The sequence below is a fragment of the Saimiri boliviensis genome, chromosome 17 (genome assembly GCF_048565385.1).
Source record: "Saimiri boliviensis isolate mSaiBol1 chromosome 17, mSaiBol1.pri, whole genome shotgun sequence".
NCBI classification, from domain to species: Eukaryota; Metazoa; Chordata; class Mammalia; order Primates; family Cebidae; genus Saimiri; species Saimiri boliviensis.
The window spans coordinates 12,401,503-12,428,107 of NC_133465.1; the positions used below are offsets into that span (position 1 = coordinate 12,401,503).

At 40.1% G+C, this 26,605-nt stretch overlaps 2 protein-coding genes across 3 annotated transcripts in view; one reads left to right on the forward strand and one right to left on the reverse strand.

Annotated features, from left to right (window-relative positions):
• MAP2K4 (mitogen-activated protein kinase kinase 4) overlaps positions 1-5,132 on the forward strand; it is a 117,627-nt gene extending 112,495 nt beyond the window's left edge. The window contains exons 11-12 of one of the 2 annotated variants that reach the window (XM_039476441.2): positions 1,153-1,198; positions 2,453-5,132. In XM_039476441.2, the coding sequence (XP_039332375.1) occupies positions 1,153-1,198; positions 2,453-2,566 (160 nt within the window). In that variant the 3' untranslated portion in view covers positions 2,567-5,132. The remainder of the gene's footprint in view (positions 1-1,152; positions 1,199-2,452) is intronic. The other variant, XM_039476442.2, reaches the window with a different exon arrangement.
• LOC101037261 (ferritin heavy chain-like) lies at positions 3,284-25,262 on the reverse strand. Its single transcript, XM_074389100.1, has 4 exons — positions 25,212-25,262; positions 12,512-13,212; positions 5,340-5,534; positions 3,284-3,410 (listed from the first exon to the last, which is right to left on the reverse strand). Exons 1-4 carry the CDS (start codon positions 25,260-25,262, stop codon positions 3,284-3,286), a joined length of 1,074 nt encoding a protein of 357 aa, XP_074245201.1.
• Between the last annotated feature and the right edge of the window lie 1,343 nt (positions 25,263-26,605).

Below are 26,605 nucleotides of genomic sequence, written 5' to 3' on the forward strand. Positions count from 1 at the left end.
ATAAGTGTGTAGGAAGTTGACTAGATAGTGATCTTGGAATCAGCACTAGAGATAAGAAGGAAACAAGATTGGGCAGAAGAAGTTGAATTGCAGCATTCTCAATGAGGTCCTCAGCCACCTCTGTGGGAATCTGTGAGGTCTTTAGTGTTGACCCACCTTGGAATGAAGGTCTTGGATTTTTATACACTTTTGTAGATCACCCCAGGAGGGCTAAAGTGGCTCTCTTTAGCTGTGGTAATCCTGAAGAGGCCAATAGTAAAGCATTGTCTGATGGCAGCCTGCCACTCTGGCAGCATGCCCCACAATGGAAGAAAACATCCTTCCTTCTTGAAGAGGGAATCTACAATAGCACATTGCAGGATCCATTACAGAAGATGTGGGATACGGAAAACAGCAATGAGTTTAGAAAGAGGTGAACTGTGTTACCCATATTAATGTTTGATAGTAAAATATTAATTGAAGTTGAAAGGGAATGGTGATTAAGATATTGGCCAAGATAGATGAAGTAAATATAAACAAAATGAAAATACTTTTGGGAACTTTAATTAGGCAAGATAGAATTCAAGGAGAAAACGTCAGCAGGGCAGAGATTTTTATATACTGACATAGTCTTTAGTGAGGTTATATTGTTTTCAACTTCTGGACCAAAGAAGGTATCATTGAGATACAGAGTATACATTTTTTAAAAACGTAAGGATAAATTAATAAAAATACATATATAATGTACCTCCCAGAATTATTTAATTGCTGGTTTCTCTTGGGTAGTCACTGCATAAATATCTGTCTACTTATTTATTCACATTTAGAAAAGCATATATGTATACAAACAGTTTTATACTTACAATTTCATATATTTAACTGTAGTATTCTGTGTAGCCATGCCATAATTTAGTCAATTTTCAACAATTAATATTTTTTCTAATTTTTAACTAATCATCCTACACTGACTATCCTAGAAATAAATCTTCAGATTATAGATTGTCATAATTTTGTGTATGTGCTTTACTATGTTTAGAAAGCTTTCTACGTTGTTTGTTACTTGGGATCTGAAGGAAAAACTATTGCATTCATTGTAATATTTCATCTGCTAAAAGAAAAATAATTGGGCAAATGAATCTACATTTTAATAATGTTATTTTTACATTATTTTAGCCTTACGAAGGATGAATCCAAAAGGCCAAAGTATAAAGAGCTTCTGGTGAGTGTGGGACTGTGGGGATTGTAGATGCATCCTCACCCCGGAACTCTCTTAACATGCTGGTTCACTAAGCAAGCAGTGGGCCTCTCTGTCATAAACAAACATCTCAACTTTATTGCATGGTTTTTTTTGTTGTTGTTGTTAATGTTTTTAAACAACGATTTGGAAACAACAAATTTGTAGTTATTTTTCTACTAATACTAGCTAAATTCTCATGGAAAATTTTCATCTTAACATGTAATAAAAATTACCCCCCAAGAATTCTTTCACTTTAAGAAGCCATTTTCCACTGCATAGTCTATGTATATGTGATGCATCCATAAGAAAAAAGTTAGTGAAAAGTTTGTGTTTATTCTGCCTTTATAAAAACTTGCATGAAAATTTACATCATACAGCCTATTCCCATTTCTTTGAAAGTTCTTATTCATCTCATGGAAACTGGGTGTTTTAAGCAGTGTACTGGGTGTGGCATTGGTCTGGGTGGTGGAGATTGTATTGTGACCTAATAATGTGGGAATATTTTAAGAAAAGATCCATTTATTTGTCATATTTAGCAACTAGCTCTCCAAAAATTGTGTCAAACTTATGATATCATAGTCCAGCAATGACTGTTAGTATACTTTGAGAGGCTGTAAAAGAAAACTGTTGATAGAAATGGAGTTTTAAAAGGTGGTTCAGTGAAGCAGATACTGGGGCCCTGGTTCTGGAGAGTAAAGGGAAGAGGCTTCTAGGGCAAATTTCTCTTGGGCTTCTTTTGGAGAAGAGGTCAAAACGATTACAACCTCTTTGTAAAAAGGTTCTCCTGTCACATGTGGGGGAAATGGAAGTTGAGATTTATACTGGTGTCCCAAGAGGAATAGTGACTGAGAGTATTCACGTCATTCTTCTTAGCTCCCAGATGGTGTGGTGGAGGCTCCAGCTATGTTTTGTGCTGAGTAACAACTTGGCTGTCTTCCTCAACAAACAATCCCTGGTATACAGATAAGCCTCCAGACCTTACTGCCAAAGTGGCATCTCCAGATCATGACCACGTATCCTCTCTAGGCATGCTCATCATGCCCATTAGCATATCTGAGTGGAATAAGGGCTGTACTTGCCTCTCTGAATTTGTGGTGTTGCAGTATTTCATCACAGCCATTTGTGATTGGGAACCTGGAGTTCTGTGTTCCGCAGAAATTGGAAAATGTTCAGAGTGGGCTGTCATACAAACTTCTGACTTTTTTTTTTTTTTTTTTTTTTTCAATTTTCTTGCAGAAACATCCCTTTATTCTGATGTATGAAGAACGTACCGTTGAGGTCGCATGCTATGTTTGTAAAATCCTGGATCAAATGCCAGCTACTCCCAGCTCTCCCATGTATGTCGATTGATATCGCTGCTACATCAGACTCTAGAAAAAAGGGCTGAGAGGAAGCAAGACGTAAAGAATTTTCATCCCGTATCACAGTGTTTTTATTGCTCGCTCAGACACCATGTGCAATAAGATTGGTGTTCGTTTCCATCATGTCTGTATACTCCTGTCACCTAGAACGTGCATCCTTGTAATACCTGATTGATCACACAGTGTTAGTGCTGGTCAGAGAGACCTCATCCTGCTCTTTTGTGATGAACATATTCATGACATGTGGAAGTCAGTACGATCAAGTTGTTGACTGTGATTAGATCACATCTTAAATTCATTTCTAGACTCAAAACCTGGAGACGCAGCTACTGGAATGGTGTTTTGTCAGACTTCCAAATCCTGGAAGGACACGGTGATGGATGTACTATGTCTGAATATAGAGACTCGGGCTTGAGTGAGAAGAGCTTGCACAGCCAACGAGACACATTGCCTTCTGGAGCTGGGAGACAAAGGAGGAATTTACTTTCTTCACCAAGTGCAATAGATTTACTGATGTGATATTCTGTTGCTTTACAGTTACAGTCGATGTTTGGGGATCGATGTGCTCAGCCAAATTTCCTGTTTGAAATATCATGTTAAATTAGAATGAATTTATCTTTACCAAAAACCATGTTGCGTTCAAAGAGGTGAACATTAAAATATTGAGACAGGGCAGAATGTGTTCTTTTCTCCTTTACCAGTCCTTCTACTTTTCATTGGGAAGACTCAGGAGTCTGCCACTTGTCAAAGAAGGTGCTGATCCTAAGAATTTTTCATTCTCAGAATTCGGTGTGCTGCCAACTTGATGTTCCACCTGCCACAAACCACCGGGACTGAAAGAAGAAAAAAGTACAGAAGGCAAAGTTTACAGATGTTTTTAATTCTAGTATTTTATCTGGAACAACTTGTAGCAGCTATATATTTCCCCTTGGTCCCAAGCCTGATACTTTAGCCATCATAACTCACTAACAGGGAGAAGTAGCTAGTAGCAATGTGCCTTGATTGATTAGATAAAGATTTCTAGTAGGCAGCAAAAGACCAAATCTCAGTTGTTTGCCTCTTGCCATCACTGGTCCAGGTCTTCAGTTTCCGAATCTCTTTCCCTTCCCCTATGGTCTATTGTCGCTATGTGACTTTTGCTTAATCCAATATTTTGCCTTTTTTCTCTATATCAAAAAACTTTATAATTACCAGGGATGTTCCTTACCAAGGATTTTTAGCCCCAAATCTCTCATATGCGCTAATGTTTAAAAGGCTAAGAATAGTGGGGCCCAGCCTATGCGGTAGGTGATAAAGAGACATCTTTTCTAGAGACACATTGGACCAGATGAGGATCTGAAATGGCAGTCTTTATGTTCATCACCTGCTAGAACCTCTCGTAGTTCACCACCATTTCTTGGCATTAGAATTCTACTGGAAAAAAATACAAAAAGCAAAACAAAACCCTCAGCACTGTTCAAAGAGGCCATTGAAGTATCGTGTGCTTCTTCAGTTCCCCATTAGCCAGGTTCCCATTAGGTTTTGCTCGGGCCTCCCTGGCACTGAACCTTAGGCTTTGTACGACAGTGAGGCAGCACTGAGTGGTTCAAGCACACTGGAATGTAAAACAGCCATGGTCTGAGATGCAGGTGACGCCATTGCAGAACCAAATCGTGGCAAGTATTGCCGTGTCTCCTCTCAGAATGACAGTCATAAAATACTAGAAAACAATAAAGGGAGAATGGTGCTGTTTAAAGTCACATCCCTGTAAATTGCAGAATTTGGAAGTGATTATCTCTTTGGTCTACTTGCCTCATTTCCCTATCTTCTCCCCCCACGGCATCCTAAACTTTAGACTTCCCACTGTTTTGAAAGGAGACATTGCTTGATGTCTCCCTTTGACCACAGCAAGCCATCATCCTCCATTGCTCCCAGGGACTCAAGAGGAATCTGTTTCTCTGCTGTCAACTTCCCGTCTGGCTCAGCATAGGGTCACTTTGCCATTATGCAAATGGAGATAAAAGCAATTCTGACTGTCCAGGAGCTAATCTGACCGTTCTGTTGTGTGGATGACCACATAAAAAGGCAATTTTAGTGTATTAATCATAGATTATTATAAACTATAAACTTAAGGGCAAGGAGTTTATTACAATGTATCTTTATTAAAAGGGTGTATAGTGTTCACAAACTGTGAAAATAGTGTAAGAACTGTACATTGTGAGCTCTGGTTATTTTTCTCTTGTACCATAGAAAAATGTATAAAAATTATCAAAAAGCTAATGTGCAGGGATATTGCCTTATTTGTCTGTAAAAAATGGAGCTCAGTAACATAACTGCTTCTTGGAGCTTTGGAATATTTTATCCTGTATTCTTGTTTGAATTCCTCCTCTATTTAAGATATATACATGGAATCGAAGTGTTTATGTAATAGTTCTATCCTTTTGCCTGCAGGTCAGTTGTAATAAATCTAGGATGTGATGATGACTTTGTAATTTGATTTTCTGAAATCAGACCCTGAGAGGGGAAAATCAAGTAAATTACATTAAATTATCTGCATTTCACCCTGGGGAAAATTACCTCCTTTTGAAAGTGTGTTATGGCTGCTTTCTCTTTCTTCCTTCCCCTGGCTACCCTTTTTGCTTAGCCTTCTTGAAACCACAGATGTATATGTGAAGCATAGCTCAGCTTTAACAGGTGTAATACAGTCTCTGAGTTTCTTTGTTCGATGTCCTGACCTGCCCCAGCTTTCTTAATGCTGAAGGAAGTGGGTACAGCTCTTCAACCTGTGTCGTGCTGGAGAGGTACAACTTCTAAGTCTATCTGGGTCCCGCACGTGGTTTCCAGCCATGCTCTCTGCTCTTGGTGCTGCAGCTGCCAGGTAAACATTAGATGTCAGGTTAGATAGCAGTTTGGAATCAATCACTGTTACCTTAGAAGGGTAGGAAGGATTGTGGGTAAAAGACCTCTGGGGGTCAGACCTGGGAGGTTTACGGATGAGAGGACAATGGAAGTGAACAAAGAGCCATGGGAACCTGGAAACTGTTGGAGAAAAGCATTTTGTAGCTCCAGCACTAAATATATCTGCTGTAGTCTACCACCTACCTGTGACTGATAAGAGACTCATTGATCATATGGTAATTCAGCACTTCACTTTTCTGGTGCCTGCTCCTAACTGAATCTCAGATACTATTAGAGAGCCAGATGTGGTATCAGACATTTCCCTGAGAGGGGCATGAAAGCAGGAATTCTGGCCTCTCCAGCTAAGCCTCAGCTGCTAAGGGAAAGGGTACCCATTGGGTTTCATGACTGAGTGGCATGAGAGAGACTACACACTGCATGTTTCGTAGGACACTACCTTGTATTTGTTCATTTCATTTGATCCCAAATGCATTCTACTAAAATCAGGTGGCTGTATCCCCTTTTAGATATAAGAAAACCAAGGTCCAGAGAAATGAAGTTCTGGCCCAAATAACAGTAGGGAGCAGAGAGCTGACATTCAAATTCAAGGCTGTAACACATTGCCTAAGAAGTTACAGTAATTTAAAAACACTGCTATTAAAGAAGTGTTGTGGAGTTGAGAAGTAGAATGAATATAGTTGGGGATATTCTGTTCCTAAACCTGACTAGGGCCTGCTTTGTTGTTTTGGAAATGAGTTGAAGCAGAGGTTCTGGGGGCCACAGTGGGGCTTAGTGATCCAAAGGCAGCTGTGTAATTACCTTAGAATTAACTAGAGGAACTCTAGGTTGTAATTCCTAAGTGTGACACCTGAGAATTCAGTGTCATGGACTGAATGTCACCATTAGCTTGATAACATTATGTGGCAATCACTGAGAATGAGTAAAGTGCCCCTTGGTTTATTTATATATTTTATTTTTATTTTTTGAGATGGCATTTCACTCTTGTTGCCCAGGCTGGAGTGCAATGGCGCGATCTGGGCTCACTGCACCTGTGCCTCCTGGGTTCAAGCAATTCTGCCTCAGCTTCTCAAGTGGCTGGGATTACAGGTGCCTGTCACTACCCCCAGCCATTATTATTATTATTATTATTGTATTTTTAGCAGAAATGGGGTTTTGCCATGTTGGCAGGCTGGTCTCAAACTCCTGACCTCAGGTGATCTGCCCGCCTCAGCCTCCCAAAGTGCTGGGATTATAGGTGGGAGCCACCACGCCCAGCCGCCCTTTCATTTATTGATTCAATCCAACCGTCTTAGCTCAAGAGGATGGAGAAAGGACACATAAAGCCTTGAAAGTACCCTTGGGACACTGGTTACCTGTCTTGGTAGTGTGTAGTGATTATATGACTCCATCTCTTGTCCAGGGCTGTATGCTGTGCACCAGTCACATCTATTGTACCTGGGCTTACTGCTTGGGATTTGAGGGACAGAGAATTTGAAGACTTGGTCTTAAAATTACTGGCTTGCTTTTAAATACCTCATTAAGTGGTTGAGGGAAAATGTAATCAGCAGTAATAACTCTTAGGATGAACTTAAGAACCACGTGTCATGGAAAATGGATACTAGACGACATCATATAAAACACCTGTAGAATGGGAAACCGCTTGTCCTCCGTGAATTTACTACTGAATGGAGTTATCTTTATTTTTTGGTTCTTCCCATCTTTGATAAATAAATGTCCAGAAATTCTCATCTCAAACCTTGAAATCATAAGGATGTGGTTTGGTATCTGCTTTTGATACTGTTTTTTTTTGTTTTTCTGATATGCCAAAATGCATTTATACATCTTAAATGTAAAATGTAATCCTGCTGTTGAAAACTTGTTAACCCATATAGCACATAGTCACAATTCAGTAATTGTAATGCAAAATGAGTCAAATTTTTGTCTGCATTTGAAATTTCTATCTACATAGGCATTTTGCTAAAGAACCGTGTATTAAGACTTCCAATGTTTCCTAGTACTTATACAGATTTAATGTGAACACCACTCTTTAAGGTAGATAGGGAGAGCATTTTGTTGCTTCAGTCCTACACATGGGTAACAGTATTAAATAATTAGATAATTTTCCTAAGTTAATACATCAAGAGGGTATATAGAGCCCAGGTCTCTTGATGGCTTGTTAGGATTTTTTCTTTTTTCTTTTTTGTGACAGGGTCTCACTCTGTTGCTCAGGCTGGAGTGTAGTGGTGTGATCTCTGCTCACTGCAGCCTCTGCCTCTCGGGTTCAAGCAATTCTCCTGCCTCAGCCTCCTGAATAGCTGGGATTATAGGCACCCACCAGCACACCTGGCTAATTTTTTGTGTTTTTAATAGACATGGGGTTTCATCACGTTGGTCAGGCTGATCTCGAACTCCTGACCTCAAGTGATCCACTTGCCTTGTCCTCCCAAAGTGATGGGATTACAGGCGTGAGCCACCACACCTGTCTTAATAGGGTTCTTATGAAACTGTGCTTCCTGTTTGACAAGGTGATGAATTACAAGGTTTAAAAGCAAAGGCTTTTTTCTTACATACTCAGTCATAAAAAGGAATGAAGTAATGGCATTTGCAGCAACCTGGATGGAATTGGAGGTTATTCTAAGTGAAGTTACTTAGGAATGGAAAACCAAACATCATATATTCTCACTCATAAGTGGGAGCTAAGCTATGAGGATGCAAAGGCATAAGAATGATAAAATGGACTTTGAGGACTCAGAGGAAAGGGGAAATGATGGGAGTGGGGTGGGGGTTAAAAAACCACACACTAGGTAAAGTGTACACTGCTCTGGTGATGAGTGCGCCAGAATCCCACATATCACCACTAAATAACTTATTCATGTAACCAAACACCACCTGTTTCCCAAAAACCTATTGAAATAAAAAAAATTCGTTAATTGTGGAAAAAAAGAAAATAGGGCATCAGTCTGAAAAAGGTAGATAGAGTCATATAGGAAATTGTGCATTGTGCCAATAATGTTGAACTTTAAGTGCTGGAGAACCATATGGGACTTTAAGCAAGGAGATTGTTTGATCTGATTTGTATTTTAGACAATTCATTTCAGTGACCCTGTAGCCTAAAATGAAAGTGGGGAGACTTGGATGCCAATTAGGAAACTTGTAATATTCCAGGCAAAAACGAAAAAAAAAAAAGCAAAAAGTTAAGAGAGGTAAAATGGTAGAACTGGGAAGGGAGAAAAGAGAATTTCACGAGATACTTTATCAGTTCCCAATCAAAAGTGCGGGGTAAAGGGGCCTGGAATAATGTTTTCTGGTTTGAGTGGTTTGGGTTGTTTCATACCATCTGTTGCACCATGCATAATCTTTCATGGCTTACCAGATCTGTTTTGCTCTTTTATGCCTTCTTGTTGCATAAACTGGTTCCTTTTGTCTGGAATTTTTTTTTTAACCTTGCCTTTTGAAAGCACATATTCATCTTTTAAGACCTAGGTTAAATGTCAGACACTTCAGGAAGGCTTTCCCAATTCTTTTCTTTGAGCTCAAGAGAACAGAATATGTATTTCTACATCTATTTATGTTACATTTGATCATGTTGAGTTATGGTCAAGTTATTAAACTAAAGAGCTGCTGCCCAGCAAAATAAACTATCCTCAGACTAAAAAGATAACCTACAGGATAGAAGAAAATTTTTGCAATCTATCCATCTGACAAAGGTTTAATATCCAGAGTCTACATGTAACTTAAACAAATTTATAGGAAAAGAAACAACTCGTAAAAAGTGGGTAAAAGACACGAACAGGCACTTTTCAAAAGAAGACATACATGTGGCTACCAAACATGAAAAAAAGTTCAACATTGTTGATCATTACAGAAATGCAAATCAAAACCATAATGAGACACTATCTCACACCACTCAAAATGGCAATTATTAAAAAGTCAAAAAAAAAAAAAAGAAAAAAAAAAAAACCCCAGCAGATTAACCATTGTGGAAGATAGTGCGGTGATTCCTCAAAAACCTAGAGGCAAAAATGACCATAGACTGGATAAAGAAAGTGTGATACATATACAACATGAAATACTATGCAGCCTTAAAAAGAAAGAAGACCATGTCCTTTGCAGGGACATAGATGGAGCTGGAGGCTGTTATCCGTAGCAAACTAATGCAGGGACAGAAAACCAAACACCACATGTTCTCACTTATATGTAGGAGCTGAATGATGAAAACACATGGACGTATCAGGGGAACAACACACATTGGGGCTGTCAAGGGTGGGATGTGGGGAGGGAGAGCATGAGGAAGAATAGCTAATGGATGCTGGAATTAATACCTAGGTTGATGGATAATCTGTGAAGCAGACCACCATGGCGTATGTTTACCATGTAACAAACCTTCACATACTGCACATGTACCCATGAACTTAAAAGTTGAAAAAAATTACAAATGCACAAGATACCATGAGTGAAAATTAGCAGAGCAAATAAGCAGTAAGAGTTACTTGAATTGTCAGATGCAGAATATGAAATGAATGTTTAATATGTTAAAATAAAAGGTAAGCTGGTCTCAAACTCCTGACCTCAAGCAATCTGCCTGCCTTGGCTTCCCAAAGTGCTGGGATTACAGGCATCAGCCACCGTGCCCAGCCATTATTTTTTTTTTAAGATTGTTCACTGTTGGTATATAGAAATGCTACTAACTTTTGTATATTGATTTTGTATGAATTACTCTGTCAGCTATAACGGTTTTTTAGTTTAGGTTTTTCTAAATATAGGATCACGTTGTCTGCAATGGAAGATGATTTGACTTCTTCCTTTCCAATTAGGATGTGCCTCATTTCTTTCACTTGCCTAATTGCCCTGTCTAGGATTTCCAATATTATGTTGAGTAAAAGTGGTGGAAGTGGGCATCATTGTCATGTTCCAGACCTTAAAAGAAAGCCTTTTAATTTTCCCCCATTCAGTGTTATATTAACTATGGATTTTTCATATATGACTTTTACTGTTTTGAGGTATGTCCCTTTTATATACCCAGTTTGTTGCATATTTTTGTCATGAAGGAATGTTGAATTTTATCACTTTTTCAGCATCAAATGAAATAATCATACAGTTTTTGTTTTTTGATTCCTATAAAGTGATATGTATTTGAGTTTAGGTTCTATTTTTATATTTTCTGAAAAAGCCATATCTATAATATTTTGGGATTTTTCCCCTTAATAATCTTTTGCTAAGCTTCATATTGCTTTTTATAAATGCATAATCTTTCATTACATGATCTTTTTAAAAAAATCTACTTTCCCATTGATGAATATTTTGGTTATTTCCAGATTTTTCTCTAGTGAATGATACTACTATGAACGTTCTTGTATATGTGTCCTGTTTTACAAGTGTCAGAGTTTCTTTTGATATAGGGAACTCTGCTGCTATATAGTCAAATTGCTGGATCATACAGCATGTGAATGTTCAACTTTAAAAGGTAATGCCAAACTCTTTCCCAACTGGTTGCACCAATTTATTCTCCAGATCTTCCCCAACATTTCGTATCTCAGACTTTTAAGTTCTTCCCAGTTGACAACATTTAAAATAGTATTGCATTGTGATTTTGATATGACTTTCCCTGATCAACAATGGTGAGCAGCCTATGTATGGGTATTGGCCAGATATGTTTCCTCACTCAGGTTTCTGCTCATCTTCCCATTAGGTTACTTATCCTTCGCTTAGTGGTTTGTTGTTGTCATTCACTTATTATTAATCCAAATTATTAATGGATGTTATTGAAAATACCTTCTCATAGTGACTTATCTTTTCATTTTTTTGAAGATATGTTTTGAGGAACTGTAGCAGGAGCAGCCACGGGAAATGGATCTCTTGGACACCAAATACAGGAGGAAGGAGTTTATTCAGCCAGGAGCAAGGTGGCTTAGTTGCCTAACAGTCAAGCTCCCCTAACAAAGGAAGGTTCCTTCTTTATATAGGCTTATGCTTTAGATGTTACACGCGGAAGAATCTTAGGTTTATAGCTTAACATATGAAAAGGATCTAAGTTTACATTCTTGGGAATTACATATGAAAAGGGTTTCAGTTTACCGTCTTAGGGATTACATATGAAAATGGTTTCAGTTTACAGTCTCAGGAATTACATATGAAAAGGGCTTTGGTTTACAGTCTTAGGAATGAAAAGGGGAAGTTGAGCTGAGATGCCTGGGTCTTCCTCTTCAGAACAATAGTTATGAACACCAATTATTCAGACAATAGTACTTTTAAAAATTAACAGATCTTGTATCTTATTAAAAGATAAGATTTAATACCAGGATTTAAAAATATTTACCCCATATTTTATTTATTTGTTTTACATTTTTAAAATTTCAACTTTTATTTTAGATCTAAGGGGTATATGTGCACATTTGTTACATGGGTACATTGGGTGACACTGAGATTTGGGGTACAAATGGTCCTATAACCCATGTAGTGAGCCCTGTACCCAATAGGTAGTTTTTCAGCCCTTGCCCTCACCATTAGTTCTCTGCCCACCGTCCCCATCTTTATGTCCATGTGTACTCAATGCTCAGCTTTCGTTCCTGCATTAATTTGCTTAGGATAATGTCCTCCAGCTGCTTCTATGTTCTTACAAATTACCTGATTTTATTATTTTTATGGCTATGTAGTATTTCATGGTGTCATTTGTACCACATTTCCTCTCTCCAATCCACCCTTGATGGGCACTTAGTTTGATTCCATGTCTTTGCTACTGTGAATAATACTGCAATGAACATACAAGTGCATAAGTCGTTTTGGTAGAAAGGTTTATTTTCCTTTGAGTATACACCCAATAATGGGATTGCTGTGTTGAATGGTAGTTGTTTTAAATTCTTTGAGATATTGCCAAACTGCATTTTTTTTTTTGGGGGGGGGTACCATATTTCTTTATTTGAAGGAATAGTACAAAGAAGTTAAGTGGATGTTTTGGTACAACTTATAGAAAAGGTAAAGGAAACCCCAATATGCATGCACTGCCTTGGTGACCAGGAAAGTCACCCCGGGGCAATCGGGAAATTAGCCTAAGGCTTACCTTTCATTATCACTGTCTCCCAGGATATGCTTGTCAAAGAGATATTCTGCCAAGCCAGATTGGGGTGCTCCCATCTTGTGCAAGTTGGTGACGTGGTCACCCAATTCTTTGATGGATTTCACCTGCTCATTCAGGTAATATGTCTCAATGAAGTCACACAAATGGGGGTCATTTTTGTCAGTGGCCAGTTTGTGCAGTTCCAGTAGCGACTGATTCACATTTTTTTCCAAATGTAACGCACACTCCATGGCATTCAGCCCGCTCTCCCGGTCATCATGGTCTGGTTTCTGGATATCCCGAAGGAAGATGTGGCCATCTCCTTGGTTCTGCAGCTTCCTCAGTTTCTCAGCATGCTCCCTCTCCTCATGAGAATAGTGAAGAAAGTACTTGGCAAAGTTCTTCAAAGCCACATCATCGGGGTCAAAGTAGTAAGACATGGAGAGGTAAACACAGGAGGCACAGAGCTCCAGGTTGATCTGGCAGTTGATGGCGGCCTGTGAGTCCCGGTGGTAGTTCTGGCACACCTGCGAGCAGGAGGCAGCAGTCCTGGCCCGGCTAAGGAGAGGCGGCGGCGGTGGCTGCGGGCGCTGGAGGTGCAGAGGGGCCCTTGGGGCAGTCCGAGGGCGCAGTGTGCAGGTGATGGAGGGCTGGCTGTGGGCGGCCGGCCAGGGTGGGGAACGAGAGCCGGTTAAGTCCAAGCACTGTTGAAGCAGGAAACTGCAGGGACTCTCAGGGAAGAACCTCTGGCCAAATTGCTTTTTTTTTTTTTTTTTTTTTAATAAAGAGATGGGCTTTCACCATGTCCGCTAGGCTGATCTCGAACTCCTGACCTCAAGTGATCTACCCACCTCATCCTCCCAAAGTGCTGGGATTACAGGCGTGAGCCACCGTGCCTGGCCTAAACTGCTTTTTAAAGTGGCTGAACTAACTAATTCCCACCAACAGTGAAGAAACGTTTCCTTTCCTCCACAGCTTCATCACCATCTGTTATTTTTTGACTTTTTAATAATAACCATGCTGACTCATGTGAAATGATATCTCATTGTGATTTTGATTGCATTTCTCTGATGATAGTGATGTTGGGCATCTTTTCATGTTTTCTGGCCACTTACTTGTCTGTCTTTTCTGTAGAAGTGTCTGTTTATGTCTTTTGCCCACTTTTAAATGGGATTATTTGTTATTTACTTGTTGAATTGTTTAAGTTCTTTATAGAGTCTGGATATTAGACCTTTCTCAGATGCATAGTATGTGGAGGTATTCTCCTGCTCTGTAGGTTGTCTATTTAGTCTCTTGATAGTTTATTTTGCTGTCCAGAAACTTCTTAGTTTAATTAGGTCCCACTTGTGAATTTTTATTTTTGTCTCAATTGTTTTCGAGGACTCAGTTATAAATTCTTTCCCATGGCTGATGTCCAGCGTGGTATATCCTAGGTTTTCTTCTGGCATTCTTAGTTTGAGGTCTTATATTTAAATCTTTAATCCACCTTGAGTTAATTTTTGTATATGGTGAAAAGTAGGCGTTCAGTTTTATTTTTTTGCATATGGCTAGCCAGTTGTCTCAGCACCATTTATTGAATAGGGAGTCCTTTCCCCATTTCTTATTTTTGTTGACTTCCTTGAAAGTCAGATGGCTGTAGGTGTATGGCTTTATTTCTGGGTTAGCCATCCTTTCCTATTTACCCTGTATTTTATACTAAGAGTTTTAAACTGTTATTCCTGAGTTTAAGTCCTCAATCCACTTGGAATTGATTTTTGTAGATGGTCTGTGGTAGGAATTCAATTTCATTTTTTTCCATGTGATAATCATTTTCTAGCTCAATTTATTAAACCGTCAACATCTCCTTTTCATACTGATCATGAAGTCCATATTTATCATATGAAAATATTCCTAACGTGCGTGGATTTTTAGGCTCTCAGTTTTATTTCATTGGCCAATTTATTTACCCCTGAACTAATACTACACTGTTTTTATTACAGCTCCATAATAAATCCTGGGAGGCGGAGGTTGCAGTGAGCTGAGATTGTGCCATTGCATCCCATCCTGGGCAACAAGAGCAAAACTCCATCTCAAAAATAAATAAATAAATAAATAAATAAATAAATAAATAAATAAATAAAATCCTAATATCTGATCCTCTCTCTGCTCTTCTTATCAGGTATCTTGGTTATTCTTGACACCCTTTTCTTTCATATGTATTTTAAAAATAGCTTTATTGAACTCTAATCAAATAATTCAGCTATTTAATGTGTATAATTGAATAGTTTCTAGTATATTCAACAATATGTGCCACCATTGCCACAATCAATTTTAAGTACCTCAAAAACAACAATAAAAAAAAACCCCATTCCCTGACAAACTCTCTTACTCTAACCCTGCCCAACCCTAAGTAACCACTAATCCACTTTCTCTCTATAGAATTCCCTGCTCTGGACTTCCGCAGAAATATGTGGACTTTTACGGTTGGCTTCTTTTTTTTTTTTGAGACGGAGTTTTGCTCTTGTTACCCAGGCTGGAGTGCAATGGCGCAATCTCAGCTCACCGCAACCTCCGCCTCCTGAGTTCAGGCAATTCTCCTGCCTCAGCCTCCTGAGTAGCTGGGATTACAGGCACGCACCACCATGCCCAGCTAATTTTTTGTATTTTTAGTAAAGATGCGGTTTCACCATATTGACCAGATGGTCTCGATCTCTTTTTTTTTTTTTAATTTTTTTTTAATTGCATTTTAGGTTTTGGGGTACATGTGAAGAACATGCAAGATTGTTGCATAGGTACACACATGGCAGTGTGGTTTGCTGCCTTCTGTCCCCTCACTTGTATCTGTCATTTCTCCCCATGCTATCTCTTCCCACCTCCCCACCTCCCCATCCCTCCCCCACTTCCCCCCAACGGACCCCAGTGTGTAGTGCTCCCCTCCCTGTGTCCATGTGTTCTCATTGTTCAACACCCACCTATGAGTGAGAATATGTGGTGTTTGATTTTCTGCTCTTGTGTCAGTTTGCTGAGAATGATGGTTTCCAGTTTCATCCATGTCCCTACAAAGGACGTGAACTCATCGTTTTTGATGGCTGCGTAATATTCCATGGTGTATATGTACCACATTTTCCCTATCCAGTCTATCATTGATGGGCATTTTGGTTGGTTCCAGGTCTTCGCTATTGTAAACAGTGGTGCAATGAACATTCGTGTGCACGTGTCCTTATAGTAGAATGATTCATAATCCTTTGGATATATACCCAGTAATGGGATTGCTGGGTCAAATGGGATTTCTATTTTTAGGTCCTTGAGGAATCGCCACACTGTCTTCCAAAATGGTTGAATTAATTTACATTCCCACCAACAGTATAAAAGTGTTCCTATTTCTCCACATCCTCTCCAGCATCTGTTGTTTCCAGATTTTTTAATGATCGCCATTCTAACTGGTGTGAGATGGTATCTCAATGTGGTTTTGATTTGCATTTCTCTAATGACCAGTGATGATGAGCATTTTTTCATATGTTTGTTGGCATCCTGTATGTATTCTTTTGTAAAATATCTGTTCATATCCTTTGCCCATTTTTGAATGGGTTTGTTTGTTTTTTTCTTGTAGATCTGTTTTAGTTCTTTGTAAATTCTGGATATCAGCTTGTCAGATGGGTAGACTGCAAAAATTTTTTCCCATTCTGTTGGTTGCCGATTCACTCTACTGACTGTTTCTTTTGCCGTGCAGAAGCTGTGGAGTTTGATTAGGTCCCATTTGTCTATTTTGGCTTTTGTTGCCACTGCTTTTGGCGTTTTGGTCATGAAGTCCTTGCCTACGCCTATGTCCTGAATGGTTTTGCCTAGATTTTCTTCTAGGGTTTTTATAGTGTTAGGTCTGATGTTTAAGTCTTTAATCCATCTGGAGTTAATTTTGGTGTAAGGTGTCAGAAAGGGGTCCTGTTTCTGCTTTCTGCACATGGCTAGCCAGTTTTCCCAACACCATTTATTAAACAGGGAATCCTTTCCCCATTGCTTGTTTTTGTCAGGTTTGTCGAAGATCAGATGGTTGTGGGTATGTTGTATTTCCTCTGCGGCCTCTGTTCTGTTCCATTGGTCTATATCTCTGTTCTGGTACCAGTACCATGCTGTTTTGATTACTGTAGCCTTGTAGTATAGTTTGAAGTCCAGTAGTGTGATGCCTCCTGCTTTGTTCTTTTTGCTTAGAATTGACTTGGCTATGCGGGCTCTCTTTTGGTTCCATATGAAGTTTAAGGTGTTTTTTTCCAGTTCTGTGAAGAAGGTCGTTGGTAGCTTGATGGGAATAGCGTTGAATCTGTAAATTACTTTGGGCAGTATGGCCATTTTCACGATGTTGATTCTTCCTAACCATGAACATGGAATGTTTCTCCATCTGTTTGTGTCCTCTCTTATTTCATTGAACAATGGCTTGTAGTTCTCCTTGAAGAGGTCCTTTACGTTCCTTGTTAGTTGTATTCCTAGGTATTTTATTCTCTTTGTGGCAATTGTGAATGGCAGTTCATTCTTGATTTGGCTCTCTTTAAGGCTATTACTGGTGTATAGGAATGCTTGTGATTTTTGCACGTTGATTTTGTATCCTGAGACTTTGCTGAAGTTGTTTATCAGTTTCAGGAGATTTTGGGCTGAGATGATGGGGTCTTCTAGATATACAATCATGTCATCTGCAAATAGAGATAATTTGATTTCCTCCTTTCCAATTTGGATACGCTTTCTTTCTTTTTCTTGCCTGATTGCTCTGGCTAGAATTTCCAGTACTATATTGAATAGGAGTGGTAAGAGAGGGCATCCTTGTCTGGTGCCAGATTTCAAAGGGAATGCTTCCAGTTTTTGCCCATTCAGTATGATATTGGCTGTTGGTTTGTTGTAAATAGCTTTTATTGTTTTGAGATACGTTCCATCAATACCTAGTTTATTGAGGGTTTTTAGCATAAAGGGCTGTTGAATTTTGTCAAAAAGCCTTCTCTGCATCAATTGAGATAATCATGTGGTTTTTGTCTTTGATTCTGTTTATGTGGTGAATTACATTTATGGACTTGCGTATGTTGAACCAGCCTTGCATCCCTGGGATGAATCCTACTTGATCATGGTGGATGAGCTTTTTGATATGCTGCTGCAATCAGTTTGCCAGTATTTTATTGAAGATTTTTGCATCTATGTTCATCATGGATATTGGCCTGAAATTTTCTTTTCTTGTTGAGTCTCTGCCGGGTTTTGGTATCAGGATGATGTTTGTCTCATAAAATGATTTGGGAAGGATTCCGTCTTTTTGGATTGTCTGGAATAGTTTCAGAAGGAATGGTATCAGCTCCTCTTTGTATCTCTGGTAGAATTCGGATGTGAACCCATCTGGACCTGGGCTTTTTTTGCGTGGTAGGCTCTTTATTGCTGCCTCAACTTCAGACCATGTTATTGGTCTATTCAGGGTTTCGGCTTCTTCCGGGTTTAGGCTTGGGAGGATGCAGGTGTCCAGGAATTTATCCATTTCTTCCAGGTTTGTCGTGGACCGTCTGGACGGGTAGGCACGTCTGCCCGGGGGTCTCTTGACCTGCAAGAGGGTCCCAATACCTGGAAGAGGAAATGCGCCTGAGAAAATAATAAAGACAGAGAGAGAGAAAGCGAGGCGTCTGGAGGGCTGATAGGCTGTGCCTAAACAGCAAATTTTATTTTTCAAATGCCAGGAATAAATACACTTTCTTGGCTTTGATCTACGTCATAGTAAGAGGAATGTAAATGTATGCCTCACATGGCCTATACAATAGAGAAGTCAGATATGCGATCAATGGTTGTAAAAAGTAACAAAATTTTCTACAATCACAAAGTTTGTTTATATCAAAACATTATTCAGGAGACTTGTTTATATCAAAACATTATTCAGGAGACTTGTTTATATCAAAACATTGTTCAGGAATCTCTGAGTCAGGAATCCAAGCCATCCCTTATGGTGGCATTTTTCTTTGCAGATATCAACAGTTAAACCATTATCTAGGGTACAAGGCAGTTAGGTAAGTAAAGGTTAAAACTTATTCTTAAAGTCATAGAAAGGTCATAGCAGGAACCGGTTGCTGGTAGGGGGTTACTTGGTCTAGCAGCAACGCATAATTTTAGGCCCAAACGATATTGTGGTTGATAATAGAAACTGATCATTCATCTTTCAGTTCCTATATTCCAGATAGCTCGACTGCCTCCAGTAGGAAACTGTGTTTGGGATCAAACTCACCGTATAGTGAGACTCACGCCTTTTAGGGGTCTCACACGAGAGTGTTCCCCACACAGGTTTACTAGTTTATGTGCATAGAGTTGTTTGTAATAATTTCTGATGATGGTTTGGATTTCTGTGGAATCTGTGGTGATATCCCCTTTATCATTTTTTATTGCATCAATTTGGTTATTCTCTCTTTTCTTTTTTATTAATCTGGCTAGTGGTCTGTCTATTTTGTTGATCTTTTCGAAAAACCAGCTCCTGGATTTATTGATTTTTTGAAGAGTTTTTTTGTGTCTCTATTTCCTTCAGTTCTGCTTTGATTTTAGTTATTTCCTGTCTTCTGCTAGGTTTTGAGTTTTTTTTATCTTGCTCCTCTAGCTCTTTCAATTTTGATGATAGGGTGTCAATTTTAGATCTCTCCTTTCTTCTCATGTGGGCACTCATTGCTATATATTTTCCTCTAGAGACTGCTTTAAATGTGTCCCAGAGATTCTGGTATGTTGTGTCTTCGTTCTCATTGGTTTCAAAGAACATCTTTATTTCTGCCTTCATTTCATTGTTTATCCAGTCAACATTCAAGAGCAAGTTGTTCAGTTTCCATGAAGCTGTGCGGTTCTGAGTTAGTTTCTGCATTCTGAGTTCTAACTCGATTGCACTGTGGTCTGAGAGACTTTGTTATGATTTCCATTCTTTTGCATTTGCTGAGGAGTGATTTATTGCCAATTATGTGGTCAATTTTAGAGTAGGTGTGATGTGGTGCTGAGAATAATGTATAATCTGTGGATTTGGGGTGGAGAGTTCTGTAAATGCCTATTAGGTTTGCTTGTTCCAGGTCTGAGTTCAGGTCCTGGATATCCTTGTTGATTTTCTGTCTGGTTGATCTGTCTAATATTGACAATGGGGTGTTAAAGTCCCCCACTATTATTGTGTGGGAGTCTAAGTCTCTTTGTAAGTCCTTAAGAACTTGCCTTATGTATCTGGGTGCTCCTGTATTGGGTGCGTATATATTTAGGATCATTAGCTCTTCTTGTTGCAGTGATCCTTTTACCATTATGTAATGTCCTTCTTTGTCTCTTTTGATCTTTGTTGCTTTAAAGTCTATTTTATCAGAGATGAGAATTGCAACTCCTGCTTTTTTTTGCTCTCCATTTGCTTGGTAGATCTTCCTCCATCCCTTTATTTTGAGCCTTTGTGTATCCTTGCATGTAAGATGGGTTTCCCGGATACAGCACACTGATGGATTTTGACTTTTTATCCAATTTGCCAGTCTGTGTCTTTTGATTGGGGCATTTAGTCCATTGACATTTAGGGATAGTTTTGTTATGTGTGAATTTGATACTGTCATTTTGATGCTACCTGGCTGTTTTGTTGGTTAGTTGATGCAGATTCTTGATTGTGTTGATGCCCTTTTACCATTTGGTGTGTTTTTGGAGTGGCTGGTACTGGTTGTTCCTTTATATATGTAGAGCCTCTTTTAGGAGTTCTTGTAGAGCAGGTTTGGTGGTGATGAAATCTCTGAGTGCTTGCTTGTTCACAAAGGATTTTATTTTTCCTTCACTTATGAAGCTTAGTTTGGCTGGATAGGAAATTCTGGGTTGAAAGTTCTTTTCTTTAAGGATGTTGAATATTGGCCCCCAATCTCTTCTGGCTTGTAGGGTTTCTGCTGAGAGATCTGCTGTGAGTCTAATGGGCTTCCCTTTGTGGGTAACCTGTCCTTTCTCTCTGGCTGCCCTTAGCATTTTCTCTTTCATTTCAACCCTGGTGAATCTGATGATTATGTGCCTTGGGGTTGCTCTTCTTGAGGAATATATTTGTGGTGTCCTCTGTATTTCCTGTATTTGAATATTGGTCTGCCTTGCTAGGTTGGGGAAGTTTTCCTGAATAATATCCTGAAGAGTTTTTTCCAGCTTGGATTCATTCTCTTCATCACATTCAGGTACACCTATCAGACGTAGATTAGGTCTTTTCACATAGTCCCACATTTCTTGAAGATTTTGTTCATTCCTTTTTGCACTTTTTTCTCTGTTCTTGCCTTCTCTTTTTATTTCATTGAGTTGATCTTCGACCTCTGATATCCTTTCTTCTGCTTGGTCAATTCGGCTGTTGAAACTTGTGCATGCTTCACGAAGTTCTCGTGTTGTGTTTTTCAGCTCCATCAATTCACTTATAATCCTCTCTATGCTGTCCATTCTCGTTAGCATTTCGTCCAATCTTTTTTCAACGTTCCTAGTTTCTTTGCGTTGGGTTAGAACATGTTCTTTTAGCTCACTGTAGTTTCTTATACCCACCTTCTGAAGTCTGATTCTGTCATTTCATCACCCTCCTTCTCCATCTGGTCTGGTTCCCTTGCTGGTGAGGAGTTGTGATCCCTTTTAGGAGGAGAGGTGTTCTGGTTTCGGGAGTTTTCATCCTTTTTGCGCTGGTTTCTTCCCATTTTTGTGGGTTTATCCACCTGTTGTCTTTGTAGTTACTGTCTTTCAGATTGGGTCTCTGAGTGAGCTTCTAGTTCGTGGATGCTGAAGTTACTTCTTCTTCTTCTTCTTCTTCTTCTTTTTTTTTTTTTTTTTTTTTTTTTAAGCTTTCCTTCTAACAGTCTGGCTCTCTGCTGTAGGACTGCTGAGGTCCTCTCCGGGCCCTGCTTGCCTGGGAATCACCTGCAGCAGCTGCAGATTGCTGCCAGTTTCCTCTTCCGCTTTGTCCCAGAAGGATGCTCGCCTACTGTCAGTCCGTTCTCTCCTTTATGAGGCGAGTCTTTGGATCTACGGGGGTCAGGGAGCTACTTGAGGAGACAGTCTATCTTTTATTGGGGCTTAAGTCCTGAGTTGTGAGCTCCGTTGTTCGTTCAGAGTGCTGGGCAGGTACATTTAGGTCTGCTGCAGCTGAACTCATAAAGCACTTTTTGTTCCCAGGTGCTCTGTCCCAGAGAGTTGGAGCTTTATGAGTTTCCGTTGCACTACTGCCTTTTTTGATTTTTCTTTCAGGTCTGACCCGCCCAGCTAGCAGCACGCCTACCCACTGCCTGCCCGCAGAGGCTTTGCTGGCTGCTGTGGGCTCCACCCAGCTGCCCTGTGCTCTTTTCTGCTGTCCTGTTTATATGGGCATAGTTAGAACTGTCTCGGCAACGGTGGCCCCGCCTCTGTTATGGTGGACTCTCTCTGTTGTGGCAGGTTGCCTTGGCAATGGCGGGTTGCCTCGGCAACGGCAGCCTGCCTTCGTAGCGGTGGAGAGCCTCAGTAATGGTGGAAGCCCCTCCCCCACTGAGCCGGACCGTCCTGGGTTCAGCTGTGCTTGGTTTGAAGGGCTCAACCCAGAGGGTTTCCAATTACTGTTTTTGTTTTCATTGTTGTTGGGGGTGGGAGGCTGGGACCAACTAAGCCTGATCACCTGGCTCCCTGACTCAGAGGCTTTTAAGTTGAACGACCCCATGTTCCAGTCGCTTGTTGAAAAGGCGCCGGGATCTCCCGTGCTGCGACTCACGGAGTCGGCTCAAACTGCGGCGCCGGCTCCTGGCGGATTTTTTGCCTAGGAATCTCCTGGCCTGACTCGCTATTTCAGATGAATGGGCAACTCTGCCGTCTCAGGGCTCTGCTCGCCAGCTAAGAGGGCTCCCAGACCAGTGGCTTTTGTTCGGAGAACCGCAGCACCAGGGAGTGGTCACAGCAGCCGCGCGGGCGGAATCAGCCCCACGAGGGCCAAAGCAGCCGCACCGGCTGGGACTGCGGCGCTGGCGACCCCTCTGCCTGGGTATCTCCTGGTCTGTGGGCAATAAAAATTCGTCTGGAAATGCGGCGTCCACTCGCCCTCTGCACTTTCACTGGGAGCTGAAGTCCTGAGCTGTTCTTAGGTGACCATCTTCCCAGCATTCCATGGTCTCGATCTCTTGACCTTGTGATCCACCTGCCTCGGCCTCCCAAAGTGCTGGGATTACAGGCTTGAGCCACTGCGCCCGACACAGTTGGCTTCTTAATGGATTTTTAGAGTTCATGTAAGTACCATATATTAGTACTTTATTTCTTTTTATGACTACATAATATTCCATTGTATGACTATGAATATGACTAAATAATATTCCATTATATGAATATACCACATTTTAAAATCCATTTATTTGTTGCTTAACATTTGTGGTGGTGTTTCCACCTTTTGGCTATTATGAGTAATGCTGCTATGAATATTCATGTGCAGGTTGTGGACATATGTATTCATTTCTTACAAATATTCCTAGAAGTGGATTTTCTGGGCCATATGTTAACACTATGTGCCACCATGTGAGCGGCTGGCAGACTGTTTTCTAAAGCAGCTGTACCATTGCACATTCTCAGTAGCAGTCTATGAATTCTTTAGAATCAAAATTCTAAAGAATTTTGATTTCTTTCCTTTTTTTTTTGTTCTCCCTAAAAGAGTTTTATATTCTAAAAGTATAAAGAGCAAAACTCTTATGCTTATATCTTTGACTCATTTTGAGTTAACTTTGTATTTGGTGTAAAAAAAAAAAAAGAGACCAACTTCATTCTTTGTATATAGCTATCCAGTTATTCTTTCTCTGCTGAACAGTCTTGGCACTTTTGCTGAAAATCAGTAGGCCATAGATGTATAATTTATTTCTAGACTCTCAAATTTACTCCATTTATTGATGTGTTAGTCCTCGTACTAGTATCACATTTTCTTGATTATCAGTGTTTTGCAGTAGGTTTTGAAACTGGGAAGTGTGAGTCATTCTCCTTTGTTATTTTTCAGGATTATTTAGTGTATTAGGCCATTTTATGTTGCTATAAAGAGATACTTGAAGCTGGGTAATTTATAAAGAAAAGAGGTTTAATTGGCTCAAGGTTCTGCAGGCTGAACATAAAGGAAGCATAGTGCCAGCATCTGCTTCTGGTGAGGCTTTTAGAAGCTTATAATCTTGGCAGAAGGTGACAGGGAGCCAGCATGTCCCATGGCAAGAGAAGAACAAGGGACAAAGGGAGAAGGAAAGTCTCAGACTTTTAAAAATAGCCAGATCTCATGTGAACTCAGAGCAAGAGCTCACTTACCACAAAGAGGATGTTGCCATGCCATTCATGAAGGATCCGCCCCCATGATCCAATACCATCCACCAGGCCCCACCTCCAACATTAGAGATCACACTTCAACATGAAGCTTGGAGGAGGCACACATCCAAACCATATCATTTTCTCCTGCTCCCCGCAAATCTCACATCCTTTTCACATTGGAAAATACAATCATGCCTTCCCCAAAGTTCTTCAAAATCATAACTCATTCTAGCATCAACTCACTCAAAAGTCCGAAGTCCAAAGTCTCATCTGAGACTCAGTCAAATTTCTTTTGTCTATGAGCCTGTAAAGTCAAAACTAAATTATTTACTTCCTTCCTTCTTTCCTTCCTTCCTTCGTTCCCTCCTTCTTTTTCCTTCCTTCCTTTCTCACAGTATCACTGTCACCCATGCTGGAGTGCCCTGGCACAATCAGCTCACTGCAGCCTTGACTTACCTGGGATCAACAGCTCCTCCCGCCTCAGCCTCCTGAGTAGCTGGGACTATAGGCATGCACCACCACACCTAGTTTTTTCTTTTTTCTTTTTTTGTTTCTTGTAGAGATGGGGTTTTGCCATGTTGCCCAGGCTGGTCTTGAACTCCTGGCCTCGAACTCCTGGCCTCAAGTGATTCTCCTTCCTTGGCCTCCCAAAGTGCTGGGATTATAGGTGTGAGCCAATGTGCCTGGCCTAGAACTGTTTTCTTAATTTCATTTTCAGATGTTCACTGCAAATGTATAGAAATAAAATTGATTTTTATATAGATACTATATCTTGCAAACTTGCTGAGTTTGTTTATTAATTCTAATACTTTTTTAAAAAAGTAGATTACTTCATATTTTCTATATACAAGATCATATTATCTGCAAATAAAGATAGTTTTACTTCTTCCTTTCCTTTTTTTTTTTTTTTTTTTTGAGATAAAGTGTAGCTCTGTCACCCAGACTGTAGTGCATTGGTGCCATCTTGGCTTAATTCAATCTCCGCTGCCTGGGTTCAAGTGATTCTCCCACCTCAGCCTCCTGAGTAGCTGGGACTACACACATGCCCGGCCCCACCCAGCTAATTTTTGTATTTTTTGGTAGAGAGGGGGTTTCACGATACCAGCCAGGCTGTTCTTAAACTGCCAACCTCAAGTTATCTGCCTACCTTGGCCTTCCAAAGTGCTAGGATTATAGTCATGAGTCACTGCATCTGGCCTTCCTTTCCTATTTGGATGTCTTTTATATCTTTTTCTTGCCAAATTTCTCTGGATAAAATCTCTGGTAAATGTTGAACAAAAATGATGAGTGGCCATCCTTTTCTTGGGGGTTTAAGGGATAAAACGTTCAGCATATCATCATTAAGTATGATGTTTGCTGTGGGTTTTCATAGACTCTCTTTTTCAGGTTGAAGAAACTATTCCTAGTTTCTCGTGTGTGTGTGTGTGTGTGTGTGTGTGTGTGTGTGTGTGTGTGTGTTGTTTAATACCATAAAGGCATGCCGGATTTTGTTAAATGCTTTCTGTGTATCCATTGGCATGATTGTGTGATTTTTATTAGTTCTATTGATATGTATGACATTAACTGATTTTCAGATATTGAAATAACTTACATTCCTGGGATAAATCCTAGTTAATCATGGTGTATAATTCTTATGTGTTGCTGGATTTGATTTGTTAGTATTCTGTCATTTTTTGTGTAAGTATTCTTTTTTTAAACTTTTCATGTATTTTATTTATTTTTTATTTTTATTTTCTATTATACTTTAAGTTTTGGGGTACATGTGCAGAATGTGCAGGTTTGTTGCATAGGTATACACGTGCCTTGGTGGTTTGCTGCCTCCATCCCCCTGGTCATCTACATTAGGTATTTCTTCCAATGTTATCCCTCCCAAATCCCCCCACCCCCTACTATCACTCCCCTAGCCCCACTACCCCTTGCTCTGACAGGCCTCAGTGTGTGATGTTCCTCTCTCTGTGTCCATCTATTCTCATTGTTCAACTCCCACTTATGAGTGAGAACATGCGGTGTTTGGTTTTCTGCTCTTGTGTCAGTTTGCTGAGAATGATGCTTTCCCGCTTCATCCATGTCCCTGCAAAGGACATGAACTCATTCTTTTTTATGGCTGCATAGTATTCTGTGGTGTATATGTGCGACATTTTTCTTATCCAGTCTATCTTTGATGGGCATTTGAGTTGATTCCAAATCTTTGCTATTGTAAACAGTGCTGCAATAAACATACGTGTGCATGTGTCTTTATAATAGAATATATTATAATCCTCTTGGCATATAACCAGTAATGGGATTGCTGGGTCAAATGGTATTTCTGTTTCTAGATACTTGAAGGAGTTGCCACACTGTCTTCCACAATAGTTGAACTAATTTACACTCCAACCACAGTGTAAAAGCCTTCCTATTGAGGGAAATCTTCTCTTTCCGGGTCCACAAGGGGGTGTAGTTTTAAGGGCAAGAACTCCCCAGCACCATGCCCTCCTCCCATCTCTCTCCTTCCGGAAGATTTAACGGTTTCTGTTTTAACTTTCACAGATGTGGGAAGGGTCAAAAGTCAATCACTCCAGCAGAAGTTCTAAGGAACTCCTTTCATTGGCCAGAGGTCTAGGAGAAGGTGGGGGTTCCTCCCAGGTTAAAAGTCCCCTTCTTCCACACTCCTTTGGACTCCATGTTTGTGTCCCCTTCCACAAATACTCCCTTTGTGGAAGCCATTTTTCTCTCTTGGATTTCCCCTCTGGAGTCCCCTTCCACACTCTCACACTCTCTCGTGGAAGCCTGTCTTCCCCTCCTAAACTCCATCTCTCTCTGTTCCCTTCTACTCAGTGTGGAAGCTGCTTTCCTCTCCTGGATTCCATCTTTCTGGATTCTCTC